The sequence below is a fragment of the Epinephelus moara genome, chromosome 19 (assembly GCF_006386435.1).
Source record: "Epinephelus moara isolate mb chromosome 19, YSFRI_EMoa_1.0, whole genome shotgun sequence".
In the NCBI taxonomy this organism is placed as follows: domain Eukaryota; kingdom Metazoa; phylum Chordata; class Actinopteri; order Perciformes; family Serranidae; genus Epinephelus; species Epinephelus moara.
In genome coordinates, this window is record NC_065524.1 from 8,395,481 (window position 1) to 8,421,729 (window position 26,249).

A 26,249-nucleotide genomic window follows, 5' to 3' on the forward strand; every position below is an offset into this window, starting at 1 on the left:
CAACAGACAGATTGCCATGCCATTTGCACATTTGTGCTCCCACGTGGATCAGCCCTCAGAATATATTTAGCATTTTTAATTATGCTTGTGAGGCTCTAGGAATCTTAATAGTTCTGGTAAAGATTTCTCCACTCCACACTGAGTAAAGCCAGCCTTTATACAAACAGGCTATCCTTTCATAGGCTGCGCTAATATGATTTATGGGATATCCATTTGCATTGGAGGAGAATGAGAGAGTGTGCAGTGCGACCCTTGTTCCCTACCTGGCCGCGCTAACACAGAATAAAAGCCCCGTAGCAGCCTCGCAGCAGGTGACCTCCCATTCAAATGGCATCAGAATGCACGACAGGGCTCCACTTTGAATAACTACATGCATATATGGGTGGCATACATTATCACTAAGCTCTCTGATGTATATGAATCATGAGGTCCTTTTGAAAGTATCCTCTATGAGGTCATGTTTTACCTGTACTTCATTCTTAATTTGATGTAAGAATGTTTGCTTGTAATGGACAGGGGAGCTGGACTGTTTAGAGAAAATATGGCAGCTTTTGCTATTTTATTATGCTGTAACTTACCTGGATTTACTGGCATAATGAAGTTTCAAAAGGACCTCTGTTGTTGCTTACATTTAAGTGTTTTCATTGTATTTCCTCTGCTTTCATCATGCTTTTTCAGTGATTTATTTCCCCTTTCGTTGTAAATACACCTAAATAGCGGCGTCTCTGAGGTTTAGCTGGGTGGCGGAGGGGATTGAATAGAAATAGTGTTGGCTGAGTGGCAGTTTCCACGCTCCCTCTTTCTAAATCCCCTTGTGTTGTGAATAGTAACCTTGTTGTTACTTCTGGGCCATATCATTTAAAGGTTCTTTTTTGACAGGGGTGGGGATGAGGGGTAAGTGATGTGAGGCAAGGTGGTGGTGGGGAGGTCGTTATATGTTTTGGCTCCCCTGGTATTCCTTGCTAGGGGTGCAGGGGTGGGATAGTGGTGGCATCGCGCCTCACTCGCTCACTTTGGGGGAAACCGTCGGGCGCAGATCCGGAGCACCGGAGTGAGAAAAAGCTGGCGGTGCAGAGGGAAGGGAGGAGGAGCACAAAGGGTGCTTGGGCTCTGTAAAGGGCAGTGAATAATGGGTTGGTCCTTTCACAGAGGCTGCTAACCTTTTGGCAGCCACCAGCAAACTCCATTCTCCTCTGCCGATCTGGGAGGACAATGTGCCCGGGCCGGGCTTTGAATGAAGCGCTACCACCAACAGTGTTCCCATTCAGCGGCTGGTTGGGAACCATCTTTTTGGCCATTGTCCTAACTCTGACTCCTACCCCCAGAAAGCGGAGCAGGAAAAGGGACAGGGGGAATATCTAAAGCCAAACTCCCCCTCCTTCCCTCCTCTCTCTCCTCTCTCCCTCTCTGAGCTCTAATCTCTCATCGCGGGATGGGAGAGGAGGAGGGGGGGGGGGGGGGGGGGCTGAACACACCACCAGCTGAGTTTGGTGAGGCAGCCGGCACAGGAGCCTGATCACACAGCAGTGCTGGGGACACAGTTCTGCTGCCGGGTATCAAACTTGAGCCTCCACCTTATCTGAGGCCCAGGCCTAATAATGCAGCTTACGGCCCATTGAGAAGACATCTGATAAGCCTTTTCCTCTGTGGCCCTTTTAACTGCTAAACGGTGTTTATCTCCAAAGTGCTTCAAGGCCTCGGGGGAACAATGCTGAGAAGGAACAGCGTTTAGCCAGCCAGACCTCACTATTGAGTCACATCAAAAAAGCACTGCTCTATAGCCTGCGCTGATGTGTGGGCCACTTCCATGAGAGCAAAGCAAAGCTCTGCTTGAAATGCATCCCCTGCTTGTTTTCCTGTCCTTTGAAAGTGCACATATGTGCTTAGGGCTGCATTGAGCATTATTACCCTTGTTGACTCAGCTATGCCTTGGTGTTGAGAATCATTGTTTTATAATTATGTTAAGGTTTCATAGTTTTTGTGTACACACTGTAAAAATGTTTTTGCATTATGTTTTTAAGAATGGTTTAGTAAGGAATTTAATTAAAAGGAACCTATCATACATTTCCTTTTTTTGTCATATAATATTGCAGTATTGGATGTTCATATTAAACATGACCAAATTTCAAATAATTAGGTAAACATATGTAACAGTAATCCCTGTGAGCAAAACCTTAAGGCTTCAGACTGTTGCCATTTTTTTTTTACTTTTAAGACAAGCTGACATTAGCTCGTGACAGATTTCTTTTCATGGTCATTTTCCCCAGGCATGTTACTACAAGTTTTGACATTAAGTAGCCTACACCGCTACATGTAGCTACATGCTAAGGTCAGGGAGACATAATATGGGTTGCCTATGTTTTCTAGCTGTATTCTGACAGTCATCTTCTAGCTGGAACATGTCCGTTTGTTTTTTGAAGCTTTTGTTGTTGACTTTTAACCAGAGAAAGTACTGTTATATACAGTAGTTTCCCGGCTGCAAGCACATTGCTACATGTAGCTACATGCTAACGTCAGGGAAACATTTAATTTTGATGTTGTTAATTTCCCCCCCATTTTAGATCATATTCCTGCTGGAACATGTCCAGTTGTGGAGATTTTATATTAGAAGCATTTATTGGTGATTTTTCACAGTAGAAAGTGTTGCTTATTCTCTGTTACCATTATTCCCTTAGCTGCAGTGATGGTGCAGAGATGACGAGTTACAGAATCGCTGATCAATCAGACTGGGCCTTTCTGGGAGGGGGGCTTAAAGAGGCAGGCAATAAAAAAGAATGTTTCAGATGGAGTGTGAATGCAGGTGTTCCAGGTGTAAAGCATGTAAACATTTTTGAATAGAAACCCAAAATACAAGTATGAACATAAAAATGAGCAAAATAGGCACCCTTAAAATTTAAGAAAAAATGTTTAAAGGGTTGTCAAGACACAAGATGCCGGAAATGTGTTTGCAGTTAAAAGAAAAAACAGCTGATTTACTTATTTCTGCGTAGACAGCCGGTGTCATGAAAGTGATACTGAAACGTCTGGGATGGAAAACATGGCTGCTAAATGAGCCTGTGAAATGATAGCATGAGATAAAATCAACAGGGTTTTTTTCCTCTTCCTTAAAAAAAAAAAAAAAATCCCTTTTGTGTACTGGAGTTTGTTTCTTTTTTCCAGCCCCCATTCAGAGTGGCTGGTCCGGTTCAGGGGAGAACAGTTTTACATTACAACTGTGAAATCCTGGCATAAAGGCGTCCTTTGTGGCGCGCCATTATTTTCACACAAATATAGTCCATTGTCACAGTGCTGAAGTTAATTTGATCAACATTGGGGACATTTAACTGTTTTGTTCGCTGAAAAGACTTGTTTCATGCTCATTTTCGGGGCATTGAAAAGCAATGATTGGCAGAAAAATAATGTTGCCGTTAACAATTCAAAGCAATTAGTTTCCCATGGGGAGGCAGTGGGCCGCACTGGCCACCACACAGCGATGCTTTGTCATTTTATGGACGGTCATCAGTCAACTGTCAGAGCTTCTCAAAGAGCCCTCCAATCTAAATGTTTCCCTTTAGGCTTTTCCCAGAACAACAGGCTGAAAGAGCAGAGAAAGGCCGGCTCATTTCCAGCCAATAGACATGTTGAGCTGCAAGAGGGAGGACTGGATAATCACAGGGAGATCCTCCATAAAGCCAGAATGAATTTATTAACCAGAGCAGTTTGTGTGTGTGTCCATGCCGAATGTGTCCAGAAGCAGCAAATATTTTGTTTACTGATGCAGCAGCTATTTGTGATTTATATTGTATAACAAGGTTATGGTGTGTCTGTACATGTGGGTGTGCTTGTGGGTGTGTGTGGTGCCACTGTGTGACTCTGAGCTGCCTTCTCACCCTGGGAGGCCTGCAGGAGCAGAGGTTAATCTTTCCCAGTGTCTCTCTGCTCATAGTGGGCCTGTTTATTTCTCTCTCACACATACATGAACACACACAGACACACACACACATGAACACACACACACACACACACACACCTCTGTGCTCCAGCAGTCACTCTGGGAGGGTGGGGGATAGACAGACATGGAGAAATCAGATAGACATAGGCCATTCAGAGATTTGTTGAGTTAACTTTGCCACCAGAAACCATGAAGTCCTCCTGTTAGCCAGACAAGTAAAACTACCTGATGCTCTAATATTGAGTAGACATTACATATACTGTAGATAAGAACCCTCCCAGTTAGTTTATTTCAGTATATTTTCCTTGTTTATTGTACCCTCATGATTCTATTTATTAGTCTATTTATAGGTGTCGCCACAATGCCAGAATTTCTACTTTAAAGATAATGACAAATGTACTATCGACAGTATATCTACAGTAAAACCAAACTGAGTAATACAGTACCATGGTACACGACTAAAGCAGTCAAGCAGAGGGTTTCCCAAGAGCATGCAGACAGATTTTCATATTTCTTGGCTTTGTCTTTACATATAGCCCTAATTGCCTCGTGTATGTTATCAGCTAATGCAAGCATGGCCAAATGTAACTTGTTCGGAGGCCCAAGGTAAAACATCCTACCAAGCGCTATTGCTATTATTATTTATGACAGTCTTAACCAATATGCACAGAGACCCACAAACAAGACAAGTTTTTTGTGAAAAATTTCTGCTGAATAGAGCTTGAACGTATCATAATGTAACTCAATGCAGCCTTGTTAGCTGTTAGTTTTGGCCACCAGCTGCTAACGGCTAAAGCTAACTAGCTCTCCTTCTGCCGACTTCAACATGGATTTGTTGTTCACACTGTAACATTATCAGGAAAACAACAGGGTGCGTCCTCTGAGGTGTTGATAGTGAGTTTACGGCGTCCTTTTATACAGAAGGGAAGACCTTTGTTTGTACCAGACATGTTTTCTGTTGTCCTTGGGATGACGGGACGACGTTGGTCTCAAGTCTTGCCTTTTAGCCTGCACAAAATTGATGTGACACAGCAAAAAAACATCAGCCCCTGTCATCAGTGAATGTCATCTAATTTGCTGATTGGCTGATGGCAGTCAACAAGGTGAATATCAGCCAGTACTGATGTTTGGCCGCTAAATAGGTGCATCCCTATTTTTAATATGCATTTCCCCTTTTTATGAAAAAGCAGCAGCACAGTATACACTGGAATAATAAAAGTGTTACTGTACAGCTAGGTTTTGGCACAGGGTCCCTTGGAAATTTAGGGACACAAGATTATAGGACCCAGTTTATGATGTACCTTACCAAAAACCAATTGACACACAGGGAACTTTGGGCTTTTGGGGCCCCCCAGTGTCTGAGACAAATGGTCACTTGGCTCGGCTGGTAATCCAGTCTTGAGGTGGTCTGGCATTCAGTTCCAGAAATTATAGACCTCCAGTCCCATTCATAAAAGATTCCATGAAGTAGAGACTCAGCAGACACCTCCTGGTGAAAGTTCTCTTGTCTGCTCCTCACATTATATCATAATTTAGCTCCATCTTTACCCAAAGTTGTCTTCCTCATCTTGAGTTTGTGTTGACAGTGCTGTTGGCTCGAGTTGACTTATTCCTTAACCTCTGTGTGACCGCAGCAACATCCTTGCACCCCCTCAGCACCCTATCTTCCCTGCATGGTGTTCTTGGTGGGGTGGGCGTTACTGAGGAGCTAGGGTGCTAACAGGGGGACGAGGGTAAGGCTGTCCTGCAGTGTCAAAGGTCCTGTCAGGGGCCACCCCTGGCCTATTCAGAAAGACGTCACCCAGCACATTCTTCACAATGTTAACATTCTCCCAAATTCTCAACATTTACTTACAATGGATGACTGCGCTCAGCCCAGCTATTGTGTGCAAAGTCGAATCTGAACGGCCAACTTATGGTAAGTCATCTTGTCAATATAATCATGACATGGCCCCCCGTTGCACCCTCATAATCTCATATAGACTGTCTTTTATGGCTCAGTTTGGCTGTCAATCACAGTGTGTAATCTGGCGAGGAGTCAGGGAGCAATTGAGGCTGGTGTGAAGGATGAAGATTTATAAGCAAGCAGGTTTTGTATGTGTTATTTTGGTATGAGTGTCATCTGTGAGACTGAGTTGCTGTCAGTGTCTGTGGTGCATATTTAGAGTCACAGGTGGAATTTTTGGGGCATTTTGTTCACTTCTATGACAGCATGAGTGTGTGTGTGAGAGAAAAGTCAAATCCGAAAGAGAGAATGTGCTGTGGTTGCTTTGTGCTGGTGGTTTAAGGAGCCTGGGAGCAGAGTCGGGGGCCATGTTATAAATTAGCGTCTGACCCCTGTCTTTGTGTGGCCCCTACGAAGGCCTGACGAAGGCCCCAGCCCAAACCACAGTGAGAACGGCCCTTGTGAAGAGCCTCTTTCAGGGGTGTCACTGCGCGATGAATTGGCCTAGAGAAGCATGTTTATAGACTGTGTAAAGGAGTGCGTCTTTGTGGGAGAATGTCACTGACACTGTTACAGTTTGCCTGAATGAACTGTGATGACGAGGCTAATGGGGCCCCCGCCGAGGGTGAGGGTCAGCAAGGGGGGCCCCCCAAGCTCGGGACCCCCCACCCTCAGGCCCTTTTCACGCCCAGTAGCTGTAGCTAATGTTGCAATTCTTCGTTCCCTCAACAAAGGCCAAGAAAAAAGTCAACTTTCACACCAGCGGGTCACCATGAGTGCTTTAGGAAATGATCGTGTAAACAGAGTGTTACCTTCTGACCTGTGGCTGATACCTTGGAGCAGCAGACAAAACAGCCAGGCTGCGGGTATTAGACATGGCTGTTAGCGAGATAAAGCTACAGGACACAGAGGAGGAAGACCTCTAGGCTCTGGAGAAACACACATACACTCTCTCACATCGTATTTCCTTGCCCCACTTTTTACCCACCCTCTTCTCTTACTCCCTATTCACTTTTTAACCCATTGAGTTTGTACAGATTACCGACTGAAACGTAGTAAAACCGAATTTGGGTTTTATTACATTTACTTTTGCTTAAATTCTTCACTCAAAGCAGCAGGTGACGTGGTAAAGTCTCTGTTAGCACAAGGACTACAGGAGTTCCCACGCCTGTAACAACTGCACTGACGCCCGTGTGCAGCCATTTTACTGCCCTCCATTCGAGCCAATGGGATAAACTGGCCACTAACCCTGTTTGAATAGAGCTGAGTCTCTTAGCACCAGGATGTAAGGTCATTAATGACATCAGTCCCAGTTTGAGTGTATAAATGAGCTACGACACACACACACACACACACACACAAACACACACACACAGTACAAACAGTATTGTTTGTGTAACTGATAAAGTATTTAGCAGAATCATATCCATAGTGATATGTAGTGAGTCAGATTTTATGGGTTCGTTGTTGTGCTCAGAAATCCACGTCTACTCCTAATATAGGCTAGACTCTATGTTCCTAAACCACTGATCGTTTAAGGATCCTTTTGGGATCAGTGCTGTTAATACAGCCATGTATCGGAGACAGGTTTTCCTTATTTTTAAGAAGATATTAGAGCAAGCATCTCTAGGCAAAATACTGTGATGAAGCATGACATACATTTCATCACCTCTTCATTTCTGCAAGTGTCCGTGCAAAAACTTGTGAGACAAAACTTATCTGACACTACTGTCATCAAACTAGAGGCTGTTTAGTATTAGTACAATAACTTAATAAATAACTTAGTTGATCAGTAAAAAATTTTTTGCAAAAAAAGTTTCACTGGCTCCAGATTCTCAAATGTGATGATTTGCTGAATCCTATGGGCTTTGGGCCATTGGTCAGACAAAAAAAGTAATTTGAAAATGTCAAATTGCGATTTGGGAAACTGCAATAGGCAATTTTTAATATTTTGTGATATGTAATAAAGCAAACCATTAATTGTTTACTTGAGAAAACAATCATTTCTTGCAACCCAAATTGCAACTACAATTAGGATCCATATTACTCAAATAATAGATACAAATGCTAGATCTCATTGTGAAGCCCTTATTCAGTCCTGTATAACTGCAGGAAAGTGTGAAGCAGAAGTCCATCATAGATGGAAGAGTCTCGGAAATTAATAATCACATCAATCATAACCATGAAATTTTAGTTGGCATTTTGGAGATGAAATTCTAGATGTGGTTCCCATGTTCCTGTTGACCCCTGTTGGAAATCATATGAGATAGAAAGACTGTGTCATTCCTATTAAATATGGGATGTTTAAACGGGATGTCAAAGTTACATACTCTCTATTTAATATGATGGCTGCGTTCCTGGCCCCCTTACTCCAGTCACCTTCTCCTCCCTGCCATTCCCTCTCTCTGCCTCATAGAGGAAGAAGTGGCCATGCTTTACGACAGCCGGCCAGAGCCGAGACCCACCGCTAAGAAGAGGCTTCTTCTCTCTTTACGGCCCCATAAATATATTGTTATCTGGGCCTGGGAAGTCCACGGTGAGATTTATCCGCGCTGTTAGTGGAGATAGCGAGCCAAGCATCCTGAATCATTAATTACACAAGAGGCTGCGCTACGTCCACCTTAATTCCCTATCTCTGCTCTGTAGAAGAGCCACTTTTAAGTAGGTGATGAGGCATAGGAGTTAATTATATGTCGCTTAGGTGCATTTTTTCCTTTTTTTTTAAGCAGTGGGATGCTGGCGCTGTGGCGAGGTTCTGGAGATTTGGAAGTCGTCCATGAGAGAGATGATCTAAACTCTATGAATCCTCTGACACTATACTTAAAAAGGCATTGCATACAGTGCATTAAAAACATTTGCAATACAATAAATGTGCCAGATTAAAATACCCTTGGGAGGCTTAAACGCAATCAAGAGTCACGTTAGGTACACGCCAAGTAAAGCGCAGCCTGTGGCAGCATGAGTGGATGGGGTGTTTCTGACTCTCAGTCTAAACCCATAAGCCCACCAACAAATCTACAGAATCAGTTGATCTGATCTCTGAGGCAGCTGCCATCAATGTCACTGCTGGGTACATGACCAACATAGAGAATATCTTCAGGATTCATGTCCTCAGGGTTGGGGCTGGTTAAGTCTAACTTTGATCAGTTAAGAAAAGTGAATTTTCTTGGACATCAAAGCAGATTATCAAAGGAAATTATCGGGCTTTATTGATTTAATTGTGGTGTCAGCTGAGAATTAATCATTTGAACTGAAAGCATGTTTACTTGAACCCCTGCGAAAGATCTGAGCTCTTTCTCTCATTCATTAGTTTTCACATAAATAGCCGCACATAGGAAATAGCAAACATGTTAAGCTTACCTTGTAGAGCGAGCACCTGATTTAGGCTGAGTCCTTCTCTGCACCATCAAAAAAGGGGGAAAATGCCTTAAAAAACTCAAATATATCACTAAATTTGCACAGTATGTGGTTTTCTTGAGGGCAAATACAGTAACATTGGGATAACATAAATGAGATCAATTTTCCAGGTTTTAATCTCAATCACAACAATTTTTTCCCAGGCTTTTAAGGTTACAAGCAGTTTAGACAGCTGTGTCTCCTCATCATAAGCCTCCTGTTGTTCCTGCAAATTTACATTTGAGATTGCATGTTTCTGTTATTTTCTTTATCTGTCCACCCTGTGTGCTCTGTGGTAAATCATGAATGCCGTAAGACTCATACACCAGACCGTTGTGTCAGACCACAAAGGTGAATATAGTGTAATCAAAGTGTTAAAACCACCAGGTGGTGCTATGGCCTTCATGAACTAAATACCCTGAGGTCAGGGGAATCATGACACACTTTGACCACTACTGGTTATGTTCATCAACATGCTGGTTGTCAGGATCTTTATTGTTCATTAGAATGTGCTTTTAGAATTTAGGATGTTTTGGAAAAATGATTTTAAGATGCCCTGCCAGCAGCCATCAAAGAGGTTATGATGGCACTTTAAAACACTGTCACTGACAAATAGTTGTAATGTTTTTCAGGATCACGGACCAGCGGCATGAGAGGTTGCCATATTTTGTCTTTGGGGACTTTAACTTCAGGTTGGACTCGAAGCAGGTTATTGAGGTGAGTGTTATGGAAGGCTAATTGTGAAGATGATGTGTGCCATATGGGGACATTTGTGCACAACTGTGTGGCAATATACTGTATGTGGTCAAGCGCTATCAAACTCGGTGATATAAAGTGAATGTGTGTGCTTGTGTTTGTGTGTATTAGAGGGGGACTGCAATATAGTAAAAGTGGTTTTAGTAGCCCACTGTCTCTTTAGAGTTATGACTCATTAAACGCTTCACTGTTGCCGGCCCAGCTGTGTTTGCCAACTGAGCCTCCAAGTGCATTGTTATGTTATGGTGCCATTCACTGCTCTTTCTCTCTCCCTTCCTCTCCTGCTCCCCCCCCTCCCCTCTTTCTTCCTCCTTCTCCTCCTCCTCCCCTCCTTTTCTTGGTGCAAATGAGGCCAGTGAGAGCCAAGCATTCTCCATGAGATGGGGGGGTTAGTGGCATAACAAGTCATAAAGGCCCACCGCAGACAGTGGTGTCCTATGATAACAGAGTGGGAGAGCCACTTGTTGGCCGATCCTCTCCCTCCTCACCAGCACAATGGCCCTCGAATCAGTGGGCCTGTTCAAGGTGTGGGCATTGTTCATTTCCACCAGAGTCCCATTGAGGAGAGAAGGGAAGAGGAGGGAAGGCTTTCTGAATGGAGGGGTTTTGCTCAAATGACTTAGGAAGGACTTCACTCTGTGTGGCACAGAAGCAGAAACCTTTAATAGTTCAGTCATCCGGCCACTAGGGGGGCAGTAAATCACCATCAGCTAAGCCGGATCAGCAATCTATCAGGGGCATTGATTGATTAGCCTCACAGTTTGTGCAGTAGATTTGATTTTGGATCAGTAATTGGGTCACATTAACGGACTGATCATGTGAACATGCATTGCTTTGGGACTAATACATCTCAGTACAGGATCCACAACAGCAGATGTGCAAACACTGAGGCTATTCAGAAACCAACTTTTGCAATTAAATGTCACCTGGCACACATTTAGGTCGCCACGGTGATTCAAAAGCAATGATAGACTGTTTTATATCTCATCAGCTTTGCTGTGATGAAAGACACTGTCCTCTACACATTGAAATGTATAAACATGTTTTATTGGGAAAGATTATAATCTGCATTCATTCCCCAGATAAATGACATGAAGCAGTCGTGGGTATTTATTGCCTCCAGCTCTGATCAGCTTTGATTGGCAGTGATGGAAATGCGACACCTGGGTGGACGTGCTAATTGTATCCCTTTTGCCAATGACCTGCTGCTAGAAAAATCTGTCTCTGTCCAAGCAGCGCTCAAACATCTTTCAAAACTCAGTCAGCACCAAGTTTTAGAGAGTGAATAAAGAAATAACAGATGTGAAAAAGAACCACTATAACATCTCACTGGCCTCCATGCTGCTTTCTACTGTTTACTAACCTATTTTTGGGCCTATCCGCAACATTGAATGTCACACACAAGAGAAAACGATAACACCTATTTTTATCCAGTAAACCTGCATTTACACACATATACACACTAATGGTGGTGAAAAAAGGGGATAAGAAATATGTGTTCTCAACGCCAAAGATGGCTGGCAACATGACTGCATTAAGCTGAAAGGAAATCATCCAATCAAACCGAGTCAGATGAGATGATTTGGAGCCTGTCCGCGTTTATCCCGTAAAGCTAATCTAGATAACTCTCTCCTCATGTTTCCTGTCTTGTCCATGCTGCTCTGTGGTAGGTAAGCACTCACCCTTTCCATGTCTCGACCACTCTGAAATGCTGTTTGAGTGCAGGAGGGGTCATGACCCCTTTTCCAGGGATGTGTTAGGCTTGCATCGGTGTGTGTCCATCCTTGCCCCCTCTCCCCTCCACACAGCTCCTTTCTTATGCACCTTGGCCCCCATTCACATACACATCCAGAGCGAATACACACACACACACAAATACACACACACAAACCAATTTGTTAGGCCAAATGAATCTGATTGATTCAGCCCGTTTAAAGGGGTGTGACAGCAATGCAGGGGGGCCTTTTAGACTTCCCCTCAGGAAGTTAGAGCTCAGGGCTATGGCATAAACCACACACACGCGCACACACCTAGACATTTAAGCTTAATGAGGGTTCCTCAAACCTGCCGACCATTTAATGGGGACAACAGAAAAGGCTGATGATGTCATCTGTGCGAAATGTGTCGTTAGAGGGGCAGCACTGCTCCATATAAACCCGTCCTGCGCAGTGGTCAACCTGTCTGATTTAACAGTGACCTTTGCATGAGTGCCAGAGAGAGCTGTGATGTCACCAATAAACAAATGGGTTGCAACCTTTGCGCAGGATGTAACTCACAGCCGGGAGGCCGTTTTAAGCCCTTTAATGACAATTAATGTCAACAGGACAATTAGTGCACATCCAGTGAAGTGCTTAACTGTAGATGGGCTGGTGGTGGATCGATCGTCCATACTTATCTGAAGATTGATTCCGACACAGAGAGGCCGCGTCTCATCCTCGCTGTCTGAGTCTCATTTTTTTTGCTTTTCTCACTATTCTCTCTCCACTTTGGATCGATAGGAAAGGACCCAAAAAAGCTATGCCGATGAATGGACACTTTTGCTGTGTTAAGTGGACGAAATAATTGCAAACTACTTGCCTTTTTAATTTGTTGAACACCACGGACAACCCTTAAGCACCCATAGAGATCACTAGGCCCCACTTTGAGAGTCACTGGATCAGAAAATACTCCAGTACATTTCTCTACAGCTGCACGCTACACCACTTCTCTTCTTCTCTGTCTCTGGTCCATTGTGGGTGACTAGACTGTGGACAACCACTAGCCACTCCCCTGTCACCCATCCTGCCTTGTGGGTGGGTGGATGGGACAGGGGGCATTCTGGGATGTATCCATGTGTGTACAGAAAAGGAGGTGGGTTTGGAAGGGGGTGGTTTTGTTATTGTCACAGGGCAAATTCCAGGTGGCAAATTCCTGGCATGCTTGTGCGGCAGGATCAGTAACCAAAGGCCTGCGGTCGCCCCCCCTCCTGCCCGGTCCGGGCAACCCCATTAATTGTGTCCGACAGAGGGAATTGGTTTCAATTGACCCCCATTCAGCGGCCCTTTGACTGGCAGACAAAGGACACAGCCACGTGGAGACTAATGCTAGGGCTGAGCAGCCTGGAGGTGGTCCAGTCCCCACCAACCTTCTCTCTCCTCTCCCATGGGTGTGATCAGGCTTTGGCTTGATCATGTTTTGCATCGGTGCTGATAAAACAGGAAAGCGCAAAGGAATGGTTTTGAAGATTTTGTCTGGTGAATCAGATACGTCACAGCCGGCAAATTCTTTTAATCCCACACAGAGCACTCGTGTTCAAGGCAGCAGTGACTTACTGACTAAAGATGCAGGGCATGTTGTCCTAGACCTGTTGCAATTAAAGGGATCCTACTTGACTGTCAAGTTTTCAAGGAGGGCCCAAATTAGGCAAATGTTGGAGAAGTAAAGATGGAAGCTGGCAGTGAGCACTACTTAATTGGTGTGGGATAAAAGGTTGATATTGTTGATCTCAACCATGCATGTAAATACATTTCCTTCCATTAAACTTTATGCCGTAATCAAGATAAATTATTTTTTTCAGCTTATTCTTGATCTCTCTTGGTCTCTTATTGGTCTCTCCTTTTAAGACCAGCCATGTAGCAGATTACAGAGTTTGTATATTAACAGCAATGTCATTAAATAAAATTGCCATCCCTATATTTTTATTTTTAGACAGTAACACTGTCACTGATGCTCTGGAGGCTAATGCTCCAGTATCTGGTTTGTAGCTGCTGCAATAGAATCATCATTAGCAACACTTTATTAACACTTATATACACTTTAAGTTCCCACTGTCTCCAGCTGAAGTTGATTTTTTTTTTTTTTTCAGAGTAATTTGATAAGCCTTGTTTCTAGTTCGTGTCTTAATTTGAACTTTAACCAGTGTGATGGGGCAGACAGGTCTACAGGAGACAATATTGCTACAGAAGGTAAAAGTTAAGCGTGCTTCAACTGCCTCACAAGGAATAGCAGGCCTGTCCGGTGCTCTCAATATCAGGAGAAAATTCAGAAATGAAGTCCAAATTATACTGGAGCTCATGGATTAAAGGAAACAAACATTACAAAAAAGACTTAAGTTTCGATGCCATTAGAGTCAAGTCGTTGTTGCAGGTGTAAGTGATCAGAATCACAGTGGGACCAAGCAGGAGTAGGATGGCAAACCTGTTGGTCCAGACAGGTGATTAAGAAAATAGTCCCATACAAACACTTATCACTACCAATATGTATTATTTTTTACAGTAACAATAAGGTTACAATCATAATAAAGTAACCCCTAAAAAAAAATCAGATCATAGAGATCTGTGTTCTTTCAGCCTGTCAGACCGAAGCTGAGCAGCGCCAGGTATGAAGCCAGTTCACATAACCCTTGTTTACCTGTTCACACCTGCAGCACACACAGATTTTCCTTAGTCCCAAGCTTCAGTCAGGGTGTGATGTGTGTGTGTGTGTGTGTGTGTGTGTGTGTGTGTGTGTGTGTGTGTGTGTGTCCGTGTCCCTTGAGGTGGCCGTGAATCAGCCGTGTCGATGACAGGCTCAGGGCTCCGTGCCTGGACTCCTAGTATATTTAAAATCCCTCCTAATTAAACTTAATAGAATGTAAATTTAATATCTGCAGAGATTGTGTGCTGCTGGCCGGCCTGCTCCAATTTAAGGATTGATAGAGGCCAGCGGGAAGGTTAATTGCTGACTTGATCTACTGTCCCTGTGACACGGTGTGGGGCTGTTTTAATTGGGGCTGATCTGCTGCTACATGGACAGATTTCATTAGGCTAGCTGGCCTCTCCCTGACTGGAGAGAGGTTTGGATCAGCGCCCCCTGTCTGCGCCTGCAGGAGGCGCAGAGGGCTGGACCAGGCATCAATCTTCCTTCCTTTGTCCTGTGTCCTTTCTCTCGCTTGAGCAGCATGAAATTAAAGGTGGGGCCCTAGACTAGCCCCACTCCTAATGAATGCTGTAAAATGCTCAGTAATGACAGGCCAGCATGATAGATCAGTCATTTTTCACACCATGGAGTTACTCAACGCACACGCCCATGTCAGCAGAGATAGAATTATAAGAAAGCAATGTTTTTGGAAGACACGTGAAAGATAGATATTGCCGTGAATGCCATTTTTATTCATGTCTACGGCTGCATGTATTTGCATGGTTTTATACAAGAAGGTCTGGGAGGTTTGCTTGCTATTTTTGTACATTTACGATCTATTTATAGATGTTAAATTTGCATTTTGGAAGAAGTATCATTGCATTGATCTTGTCTAAAAAGTGTTATAGAACTTAAGACAGACTAAAGGGACTGTTCGTTTATCAGAGAAGGGGGGTGGCTGGGGTGTGACTGAGGGTTGTTTTTTTAATTTTATTATTATTTTTCTTTTTATCTTGACCTTCCCTAGAGCTACAGATATTTTTTTCTTAAGCCTCCCTGAGTGACAAGGGAAAAATGCATGACCCTCCATCCACCTTGAATAACTATATTATTTGTATTCACACCAAATATACAGCATGGAGTGTGAGTTATCACCAAAACAGACAGCTAATTTCTTCAGCTAAATGCAGAAATCCTCCTTACAAACTACATCATCATCATCATCATCATCATCATCATCATCATCATCATCGTCATCATCATCACACATGTGCACATGCACACACAAACACTAGGCAATGTGTACATATTACGACCATTTTCCCAAATAAACTGTAACATACACAACAGTGGCAGCAGCGGTCAGAATAATTTTAGTAATTTGGCATGACTGGCCATAATTAGATTTTAAAAAGATCGAAAGTTAAAAGTTGAAAACAAACCTGAAGTTGAGAAAAAACCTATGTCATGTATGCAGAAGCACAACATTTAATGTTTTTTTTCTTACAGGATTTGGTTAGTGCAAACAGTTTATTTCTGGCAGAATTTTAAATGTAACTTGCAAAATAAAGTGATTTTGACGAAAATATCATTATTCAAGCTTAGCTTTAATTAAATTACCAGACCGATGTTTTTTGTCACACATTCAAGGGCAGCCACAAACTGTTTTCACTCTTTCTAGCAACAGTAAATGGTGTAATTTTGGCCATTTAAAAAAAAAAACATGCCTTACAAACCTGTAAATTAATACAAAATACAATCATTTAAAGTTGCATGTCCCTTCCCTAAGCCAAAATAAAAAACACAAGTCCCTCCCAGTGCTTAAAAATAAGTTGACATGCCTCCCTAGTTTTGCATTCCCCCTACCCCTTCATAAATAATGAACAGTCCCTAAGTGATTAGCTGTCTCATAGTGTAATAATCTGCTTCAGTTTTTATAAATAATGTGATACTGTTGGTGTCGCTGTTTAAGTAGTGGAAGGAAAATCTAAATATGTAATCTGTGCACGTTACCTACAGTCTCTGTGCTGCTCCTCTAGTTGAAACCGACGTGAGTTCATTACATAGTTGATGGCCATTGTCCTGGCTGCTGAACCCAGTCTGGGTAAATAATTTGCACCAGTAAAGGGTAAACAATTTTCCCTTTTTAGCCCGACTTTGACTAGCATGTGTGTATCTGGCCAGCTATAAATCAAAAGGCGGCCAGTGTAATTAAGTGTACACTACATTAGTCAGGCTAATTAATTTTGGGGGCCATCCATCCATTAACCAGCGGGCCAGCACTGATTGGGCCTCTGTTCTATGGAACCCCTGACACTAGGGACTGCGACCCGCCTTGGCTGCCCTCAGTTTCCCCAGATACACTCGTGCATTTACACCCTGAGTCACAGATGTATACACACGCATACACACACACCAGCCCTTGTGTACTTAACCTGGTATTTAAAGCTTATTACAATAAATTTGACAGTTTTTGTGTCGTAACTCTTCAGAACAGTGTTCTCTTCTTCCTCTTTACTTAATTTATGGGTCAAATACGGAGTATTTGCAAGGCTCAACTTACTGAGAAGAGTCATTGAGTGTTGCATATGACCGCTTTATTGCTAGGCCAAATTGCAATGACAAATCCTTTACATGGTGTGTTGTATGTACTAAATCAATATACTTTTCTGTGGAAGACAACCCACCTGACACTGTCTTAACTGTCCTGATGCAGTAAACCCCACCCATTTACCACACACCTTGCAAGTTAAAACAAGTTTATTTACACCTACTATCTGACCCCCGCCTGTTTATGGCCACACAGGTGAAGCCTGTAATAGAGATGTTTCCACACAATACAATAAAGGCATATTATCTTGCTAGAAGAGTCCAATCTATCACAATGAGGGCCCATTATATCACAGATAACCCATCTGGATATAGAGGGAGACTATTCCCTCTAGACAACAGCGCCTGTTCTCTCTCTCTCTCTCCTCTCTGTTTGCTTTTGATGCTAATGAATACAGCGCCGAAGACACCGAGGAAAAAAAGAGTTCAGCTATGAGGGCGTAACTTGAGCGATGCAGCTTTGATGGGAGCGCTGTCCATATCATTAAAACGCTGGCAAATGAAGAACAAGCAGTGGCTTCTGTTGGTCGTGCTCATTAACAACAGGCCGTTTGAGCCCGGCGCCAGCCATGCTATTGCCATTGTGTACTCGGAGGGGGGTAGGGGGGTGGATGGCACTGTGACTGGCAGCTGGGAACACCATGCCAACGGTGGGATGGCGTGACAAACCAAGCCAAGGATGAGCGCAGAGCCTGGCACTATCAGGGCCTGGGAGGCCACATTGCCTTGTAGGCCCCTAGGGTTGGCCCCGGTCAGGGACGTAACCTGAGTTACCCCTCAATCATTCACCACCGCTGTCCTCTCCTGCTGGAGCCAATGCTTTTACCGCAGACCTTGCTGCAGAGCTGTTGCACTGTCACTTCTTCTCCCAGGATAGTTTTATAGTTTGACAGTAGAGGAAACGACATAAACAACTTGCAGTATGTTTGATACCTCCAAGTAAGATTTGTCAGTGATACTATTAAAGCACATGACATGCATAAAGTGAGATTTCCTCAGTGCTTACAGCTGTGTTGTGATGAGCCAAGTCTGTAATTTTTAAAATACTGTCATTTAAAATACAAAAGCACTTACGCACAACTTGACAGATTCAAATGTGCCGAAATATATGCATTTTCCTGTGGTTGTCCCTCACTCTCCAAAACATTCAATCACTTACACTTAAATTTATCTTCTCTTTTACTTTGTCGTGTCATCTTTCCAGTCTGTATTTCCCCCATAATGCTGTCTCTCTCCCCTGTCAGAAAATGTATATGACAACTGACATCTCGAAGACAAAGAGAAAAGCTTCCACATACTGCCTCACCCATTGCTGATTTTTTTAAAAAAATGTATGTGTCTTTAAGATCGCAACTCCTCCGATGCACCTGTCATGCATTCAGCTGTGCAGAAATTAAAAACAAAACAAAACAGCATATGTCATCAAAACAGGGCCAAAAGTAGGCAAATAATCACCTGTTGTTTTCCCAATTTATCAGTGAATTGTTTGGTCTGTGAAATGTCACAAAGTACAGAAAATGTCCTCTACAATTCACAAAGCCCAGCGTGGCATCGTTAGACCAAAACCCAATCTGTTTATTATCAAAGAAAATGAAGTAAACCAGTAAATATTCATATTTCAGAATCTCGACCCAGCAAATTTTTAGTAGTTTTGCTTCAAAATAAGTTGCACAATTATCAGTTAACAAAAATTGTTGCAGTGGAATTAGATGTTGATCAGCTCATAGATTTATTAGCCAATGGTTTCAGGTCTATATCAAATCATTCCTACAATGAAAAAACACAAGTTGTGAATCATCTTTCAGGGCGCTTCATTTGCACAAAAATATCCTGTACCGAATCGGTCAGGTAGAGCAGATTATGTACAGTGTATCAGCATGTTGCAAACACATGGACATTAAACTGATAAAGGCATGTTGCAAGATAATACATCCTTAGATACCCCTGAGTACTGTATCAGTGTAAGGATACCAAACACTTCATGTAAGGAAGCTGTGCAACGTTTTATATCATGCAATGAAACTATTTACAGTTGTTTTTAAATTGACAGAGATAAGTCTCTTTGTGTTTTGCATTCATAAGCATCTATGATGCGGTTGTCAAGATTATGCAAACAATATAAATATTCCAAATCTAATTAGTGAATAATCTGATCAGTCTGTAAATTCAAGTGGACTCAATACTCAATCAATGTCTTTTTATTTAATCCACCACACAATGTAATCTCTCTATAAATCATGAATAATCAACTTTCAGTCAGTCTGTGTCTTTCTTTATCTCTTGCTTTATTGATGGTTTGTCTTGTCCTCTGTTGGTCACAATGGACCCCTGCCTTTGAAATCACAAGGAGGAACAGCAACAGCTAACAGTGATGCTGTTATTTAGTCCAGATGAAATGTGGCATAAACTGTGAAGGATAGGGATCTCTTTGTGCCTGGTACATAGTGTCCGACTTGTATGATGTCAGTCTATTTTGACTAATGCAGTCCTCAGCCTTTGTAGAACAGAGCACAATAATTGTTTTTTTCCTCTCTGAAGGATGGAGTGGTTGCCAAGATAACACATGTTGTCTCTGGGGGCTGTGTGCAAACATGCACTCACATCGTGTCCTTTGCTATTTTCCAGCATTCTAATCATTTGTTCTAATGCATATGCAAAAAACATGCACATGACTGAATTCACAGCGTCCTCAACAAGTTGGTCATGTTTTTTCAAACTATTAAAATCAGGCAATTCCTTAACTCACGGTATGTTTGTTGGCCATTGCAAAATGAAAAAGAAAAACAGATAAGTGATGATTAAACGTTGTGCTGTTGTTAAGGAAGCCGGTAGAAGTGCTTGGATTATTTAAACAACTTGGCCTACAGGTTTCCCAGTGTGAATCCTTACTGTCAGCAGCAGAGTGATGTTCCTACAGAATGGCACATTGTAACACAGCTGTAAACCCAGTGTTGGCACCATGGGCTTTTAAACAACTCTGCCCTCTGACATTAAAAGTCGCTGGGCTCCATTCTTATCCACGCACAAATATCCCATCATATTTAAGAGGGCCCATTAAGGGCCACATTGAGAATTCATGGGCCTTTCTCTCACTCCCCCTTGTGTGATTTATCTGTGACGGCCATATTGCCGGCTCCTTTCAGAAGGAGTGGCTCCAGTTTTTGTCTTAGAGGAGGCCCAAAACAATACATTTCAGGCCCATTTCTCCGACAGGGCCTCCTCTTTCAGGGGGCAGAGAGAGCCGGGGCTGGCCTAACATCTGTTTGTGTCCAGAGCCAGGCGGGACCGGAGCACAGCGTGCCTCGGTGGCCCCCTTCTCCTCTCCCTGGGGGTCTTTGTTCCCGATTTCATGCTATCAGAGCGGCAGCATGTTTTCCTGCGCAGAGCTGTCAGGGGCATAAAAGGCCCTGAGTGGGGTCACATCAAGAGGGATGGGCATGAAAAATTGGTAAAATGTATCACAAAGCCCACCCACTAGATGGTTGCCTAGCGCCCTGTGGTGGGGTGTCAAGACCCCCTCCTCCTCCCCCCTCTGTACCTTCCTCTTTCCCCTTTCCTTGGCTGAATTACACCTCTCTCTCTCACCCTGGCGGACAAGCACATCATTTAGATGAAATGGTGCAAACAAATTAAAGGGTGGTGCTTCAAATGAATCAATGTTCTTTGTGTGTGAGGAGGGTTTTGTGCCTCTTCTCCTCCCAGTGCACCCTGGAAGCAAGATAGCTGGTCACCTGCCTGCCTGAAAAAGCCATCAACTGCTGTGGTAGCTCAGCTGTTGCTACAGAGAAGAAAAAGAAATGTATTGTTATTTTTAAATAACACGGGTGAAATCAGTGTTTTTTGTTTAATCTTAGTTTAACTAAGTTTTATATTTGTGGTATTTGCAGTAGAAAGGCAACTGCAGTAGAAAGGCAGTAGAAAGGCAACTGGGTCCAACACTAACTGGGTCCTTTGCGAGCTAGTAGTGCTGCTTATTCTGCAGTTACCCACTAGTATACTGTCCCGACCCAACAGCATTTTGCTCACTGTCCAGTGTCCCCCCAGGTTGCCCCTGTGAGTAAGCAGCTCAATTTTGAAATGCAAACATTGTTAGCTGTTTTGATTGTGTCAGCATGGTGAGTGGTGCTAACAAAGTTAACCATGCTAAAGGGGTTTTGTGGCTTGAAATGAAGCTACTTACTTATTGGGGCTACCTGGGCGGAGACAGGAGGGTGGCATGTTTCCGCAGAAATGCTGTCCTGCCACCAGGATGTAGTTACCAGCGGTAATCACCAAATGGGCAGCGGCGCTAGCTAGCTCCCAGCCAGCTTGAATGGTGCACAATGCAGAGTGGCCAAGGCTAACATTAGCTAACAACAGTGGGCAGTGGGCACCATGTTTCTGCATATTAATGCTGCTAGCTGTCTGTCAGCAAAGCCAACAGAAAAAGACATGTACAAAAATATTACACATTCACCACCTCTAAATGGAGAGCACTTTGAAATGCATCACCAGAGCTCACTGAGTCAGTGGAGCGCCTCACTAAAAGGAAAGGCCTCTTGTATTCATGTTATTTTGCTTCTTTTTTTTTTTACTTAAAAATTAATCAATTAGTTACCAATTGATGGTTGTCGGGCTATCGAAAGTAAAATTAACAAAATCTGACATTCCTAATTTGTAGTCTTGTTGATCGTGCTAACGAAGCACCAGCTTTAAAGGATACAGAATTAGACTTTCATTAATTGTTGGGCCCTGATCTCTATCGGATAGCAGAGTAATGAACTCGACAGACTCTGTGTTCTTATTGGACCCTCACTAATCACCAATCACTGATCGGGTCTTCAATATTCTGTAATTGACTCGGCAACAACAAATAACCTCACTGTATGTTTCCTTTAATTGATTCCCAGCTAAGAGTGACGGTGGAATAGGTAAATGAAATGAGTGCAGTGTTTTAAGGTGCTTAGTAAGTGTTTATACTCTATATCAATAGCTCTTCTGTTGGCCATGTTTAAATGTGCTACAGTGATTGCTTCACGGTTGGATGTGAATTTGTTTCCTCATTAACAGGATAAATGCTCTTTTTAAGTCAGAGGCGTTAAAAAGAAAACATGAATGGCCGCAGTGCTGCCGGCTACTCCTTCACATCACAAAGCCTCCTTTTGGAAACACAACAACTGCAGCTAACAACATTCAAATGAATGCCACATAAGGATTGGCTATTGAGCAATTTAAGCATGCACGGCCTTATTGAGAGGTTAAGAGAAGCCGGTGCGTTAAACAGTCTTGCAGACATCTGCCATGGTTGGTTTCAAAGTGCTGACTAAAAGTGGCAGGGGAGGTTTCTCCGATTAAATCTCTCATTAGGTTTTCTTTGTACAGGTGGCGGTAATGTGTCAAGAGCCCAGCCTGAGACAATGTCCTCCTCTTAGTAGGACTAATACGCCTCAGGAGAGCCCACCCTCCTTTTACTGCCACTACTTTACACAGAGACACAGTCACAATGAAGCATCTGGTGGCCTTTTCCTGTGTAGAAGGCTTTTCCTGGGCCATTGTGTCTGCTAGTGTGCATGTGTGAGAGAAAGAGACAGAGAGATCAGGAGGCTTAGTACATTTCTGTGGCTCAACTTGTGTTGTTTAAGTTACTGTGTATTAGTATGAATCTTTTCTTAAAATGTTTGGAGATAATATCAGAACGTCTGTGAGTTTGAGTGGGTGGGCGAGGGCGTGCTTGTGCATCTGTGTGTGTGTCTGTGCAACCCCCCAGTAGTGGGAGGTCGCCGGGGTCAAAGTGATGAATTTTTATAGGCCTGTTCCCTGTGTTTCAGCCCTGTCCCTTTCTCTGCGCGCTGCACTGCCTCTCAAAGACAACCATGCAGGGCAATTTGTCCTGCGGGGCCCTGCAGAATGGGCCAGCAGAGAAGTTAAATACCAGGGGGGAACACACACACACACACTCACACAAAACATACACATACATTCAGTTTCTCTCTCACGCGCACATACCCCTCCGTCCTGTTGTCCTGAATGATTTGTGGCCTGTCCATTATCCATTCCAAGGGGACAAATGCTTTTGGCCACTTTCTGAAGGTAAAGCCAGAATGGCAGCCCTCAATGCGTGCCATTGTTTTTAGAGAAGTTTCCCAGATGTTATAATGCACAAGATAAATAGGGCACATTATCACTACCTTGCACGCCCTCTTACCTCTCCAAGCTCGCTTTTGGCGAGGGCGTGGCAGGTTAGTAGACCTCCTACGACGCGCACACACTGCCATCAAACCTCAGTGTCAGCTCTCACACAGCACAACGAGTTCATGGGAAGGGGTGAGGGTTTGTGTGTGAGTTACTTGCTGTTAGGGGTGACACAGGCCAGGTTTACTAGGGTCAACTGCTGACCAGCGGGTCACACACAGGCTAACTTTGCGGGTGATAATGCGTCCACTCTCACCTCTCCTCTATGTTGAATCCCTATCCTGCCGTGTGTGTCAATGATGAATCCACAGTGTTTGGAAGCATTAAATTAGCCAGCCACAGGGAGAGAGGAGTGGATAACTCTGGCTTGTGTCCAGTCAGATGGGGTGGGGAGGGTCACAGCTGATTTACTGGCTTTCCTGTGTAATAGCTGGCAGGAAAGCAGGAGGCCGAATTTGTTGTTGCCTTCGTTGGATGCCCCCTTCTACCCGGCTCAGGGCAGATGTCGCAATCATGCATGCGGGACGGGCGTGATGAACGGTGGCGAACGGAAGAAAAGTGATCGGAGTGCTAAGCAATTCCCGCTGAACCTGCCAGCCCCGCTGGCACACCTTAACTCAGCTGGCAGCCCCGCTTTGCGTGGCAGCGAGAAAATAATGGCGTGTTCTGACAATGCCACTGCCCCTGCTGACACAAAGGGGAGCCCCTGTCCCCTGCCTCTAGTAATGAAGAATGAATAGTTAGCTCATTGTCCACTCATCCTCCTGTCTCTCTCTGCACACAGTCAAAGAGAATATGACTCTCTCTACCTAATTGAGGTTTAATCACTGAATTCTAAATGTGCTGAATGGATTATTATATTGGTGGAATGACAGTTTAGTGTGAATCATTGCAAGGGACTGGGACGCAGGAGGGAGGAACATAAACCCCAGAGGAGTTAGGAGGAATTGTCTGTTGGTTGGCACCCTCTTATGTCAAAAACTTCTGCTACCTGTTCACACTTGTGATTCTTATTCTATTAAAAATACAAATTTTGCTGACGTCTGCTAACCAGAGTATCAGAGTTTCAGCACAACTGTGTCTTCATCATATCGACAAAGTCATAAAGCAAATACATAAATAGTCAACCTAGAACACATCTTTAGATATTAAGTCAAACAGGACCTCAAATGTGGATCATAGTTCAAAGAGCTGGAGCTGACATAGCTAATGCTGACGTACCAAAAACCAGTGGTTCTCAACCTTTTTAATGCCAAGGGCCACTAAACTGATACACATTAGGTCATGAACCCTCTTCTGATAAGATTTTGCTCTCAGATTCCCTTCATTTGAGAAGATGTTGGTTTTTAGATATGATTAAGACCAAATTCTGTAGCTAACTACAGTTGAGCAGATAACTGTGGAGGAGGTGATACTTATGATCAGAAGAGTCCCCCCTCTGACTGATACTCACATTGGGCCCACCTCTATACCTAATTAAATAATGAAAATAAAAAACTCCCCATTTTTCTGGCGACCCCCTGGAACTCCCTCATGGACCCCAGAGTGTCCCTGGATGCCTGTTTGAAAACCACTGCCAAAAACCAAACATCGTAATTAAATATACTGTATAATGTACCGAAAAAGAGTTGCATGTGTACAAATAAATCTAGAAAGAGTATTGCTTTTGTATCTGAAGCCTGATATATCATATTCCACTTTGCCATAGAGCTCCATAGTACAAAAACACATCAGTAAGCCACAGTGTTGCACTGAGTCACATGTTCCCTCATTACCATGAACACACATACTGTAGTTTATTTGGACTGATTCCCATATACACTGCCCTGCTGCCCTCAATACTCACTAGAGCACCAAATGTGATTTAATTTGCAGCTGGAAATGGTCCCCAACAAATGCACTATTTCCTCCTGTTTGAGTTGCATTTGCTCAAACCTAAAGTGCCCAGCTGTTTTATGAAATTAGTGAGCCTTTGTTTTTCAAATCAGACTATCTAAGATTTGCATCTGTAGTTTGTCTTTGAAACCGTTGCAGCATAATCTGTTATTGATTCTCTTCCCAGTAGTCTCTTTCTGAATGTTGACATGAAAAAAGACCTATGTGTGATTTACTCTATCAGGAATGGAAAGTGTTGTGTGTGGGTGTCTTACTGTTGAAGTTGGGCACATTGGATCATTTCCATCTGTTGGCAGGACCAGAGACAGAAGGCTTGAATGTGTGTGTGTCTTTGGTCTTTGAAGTGGGACAGATTGCTTTAACCTCTCTTCTAAGGAGAGCAGCTGGAATAGAGAGCTCCTTTAAACAGCCGCTTCCTCCTTCGACAGTCATGAGATTATCCTCCATTGATGCACAAAGGCAGCGCCTTCCTCGGCAACCTCTCATCCCAGCCCCCCGGCCTCTGGCCCTCTACAAACACTCAGTGTTGACCTCTGACCCATAATGCAGAGATGTGATGCCAAGTCAGTTTGCAGGATTTAGTTAAAGAGCCCAGAGGAGTGAAGACATCCGTACTGTCCCCTGGACTACAGCTGCTTCTCCTGACAGCTGTCTGTTTTCCCATCGCTTGGTTTCCCCTCTCCCTCCCCCAGACTAATTGTCATGTATTTAATAAGGGGCCAATTGCAGCCAAATGAATTATGATGATATCATTTAGGGTGGTCAGTGAGAGCACGTCTCTGTGTAATGTGCTTAGGAGACAGGAGCTTTGAAGGGAAAGATCTGTTTCAGAGTTTCTGCACAAGCACCTGGACTCTGCTGGCAGTAGGAAGGAGACATCACCACATTGATATGGTCCTAAGTGACAGCATGGGATTCTCATTTTCCACATCTTGGTGTTTGGTGGGCAGATCTTATGACAGAGGCACTGGGGTGAGCCAAGACTGAGGCTTGGAGGATGTGTGTGCGTGGTTATGTGTGTCTGTGTGTGGTGTTGGATGAGGGGGATGTTTTTCACAAAGGACGACAGTAGGGAAGCTGTGATCAATCGGGTGCAATCAGCCACCACCAACTGCACTGACATACTGATTGGTTGGTCAGTGAGCTTATGAATGGATCAATCAGCCA

The 26,249-nt window shown here is 43.6% G+C and overlaps 1 protein-coding gene across 2 annotated transcripts in view; it reads left to right on the plus strand.

The window, feature by feature from the left end:
• The window catches only part of LOC126406589 (inositol polyphosphate-5-phosphatase A-like), a 169,859-nt gene that overhangs the window by 111,472 nt on the left and 32,138 nt on the right, over window positions 1-26,249 (plus strand). For both annotated transcript variants that reach the window (XM_050070953.1, XM_050070952.1), the window contains exon 9: window positions 9,905-9,989. In XM_050070953.1, the coding sequence (XP_049926910.1) occupies window positions 9,905-9,989 (85 nt within the window). The remainder of the gene's footprint in view (window positions 1-9,904; window positions 9,990-26,249) is intronic.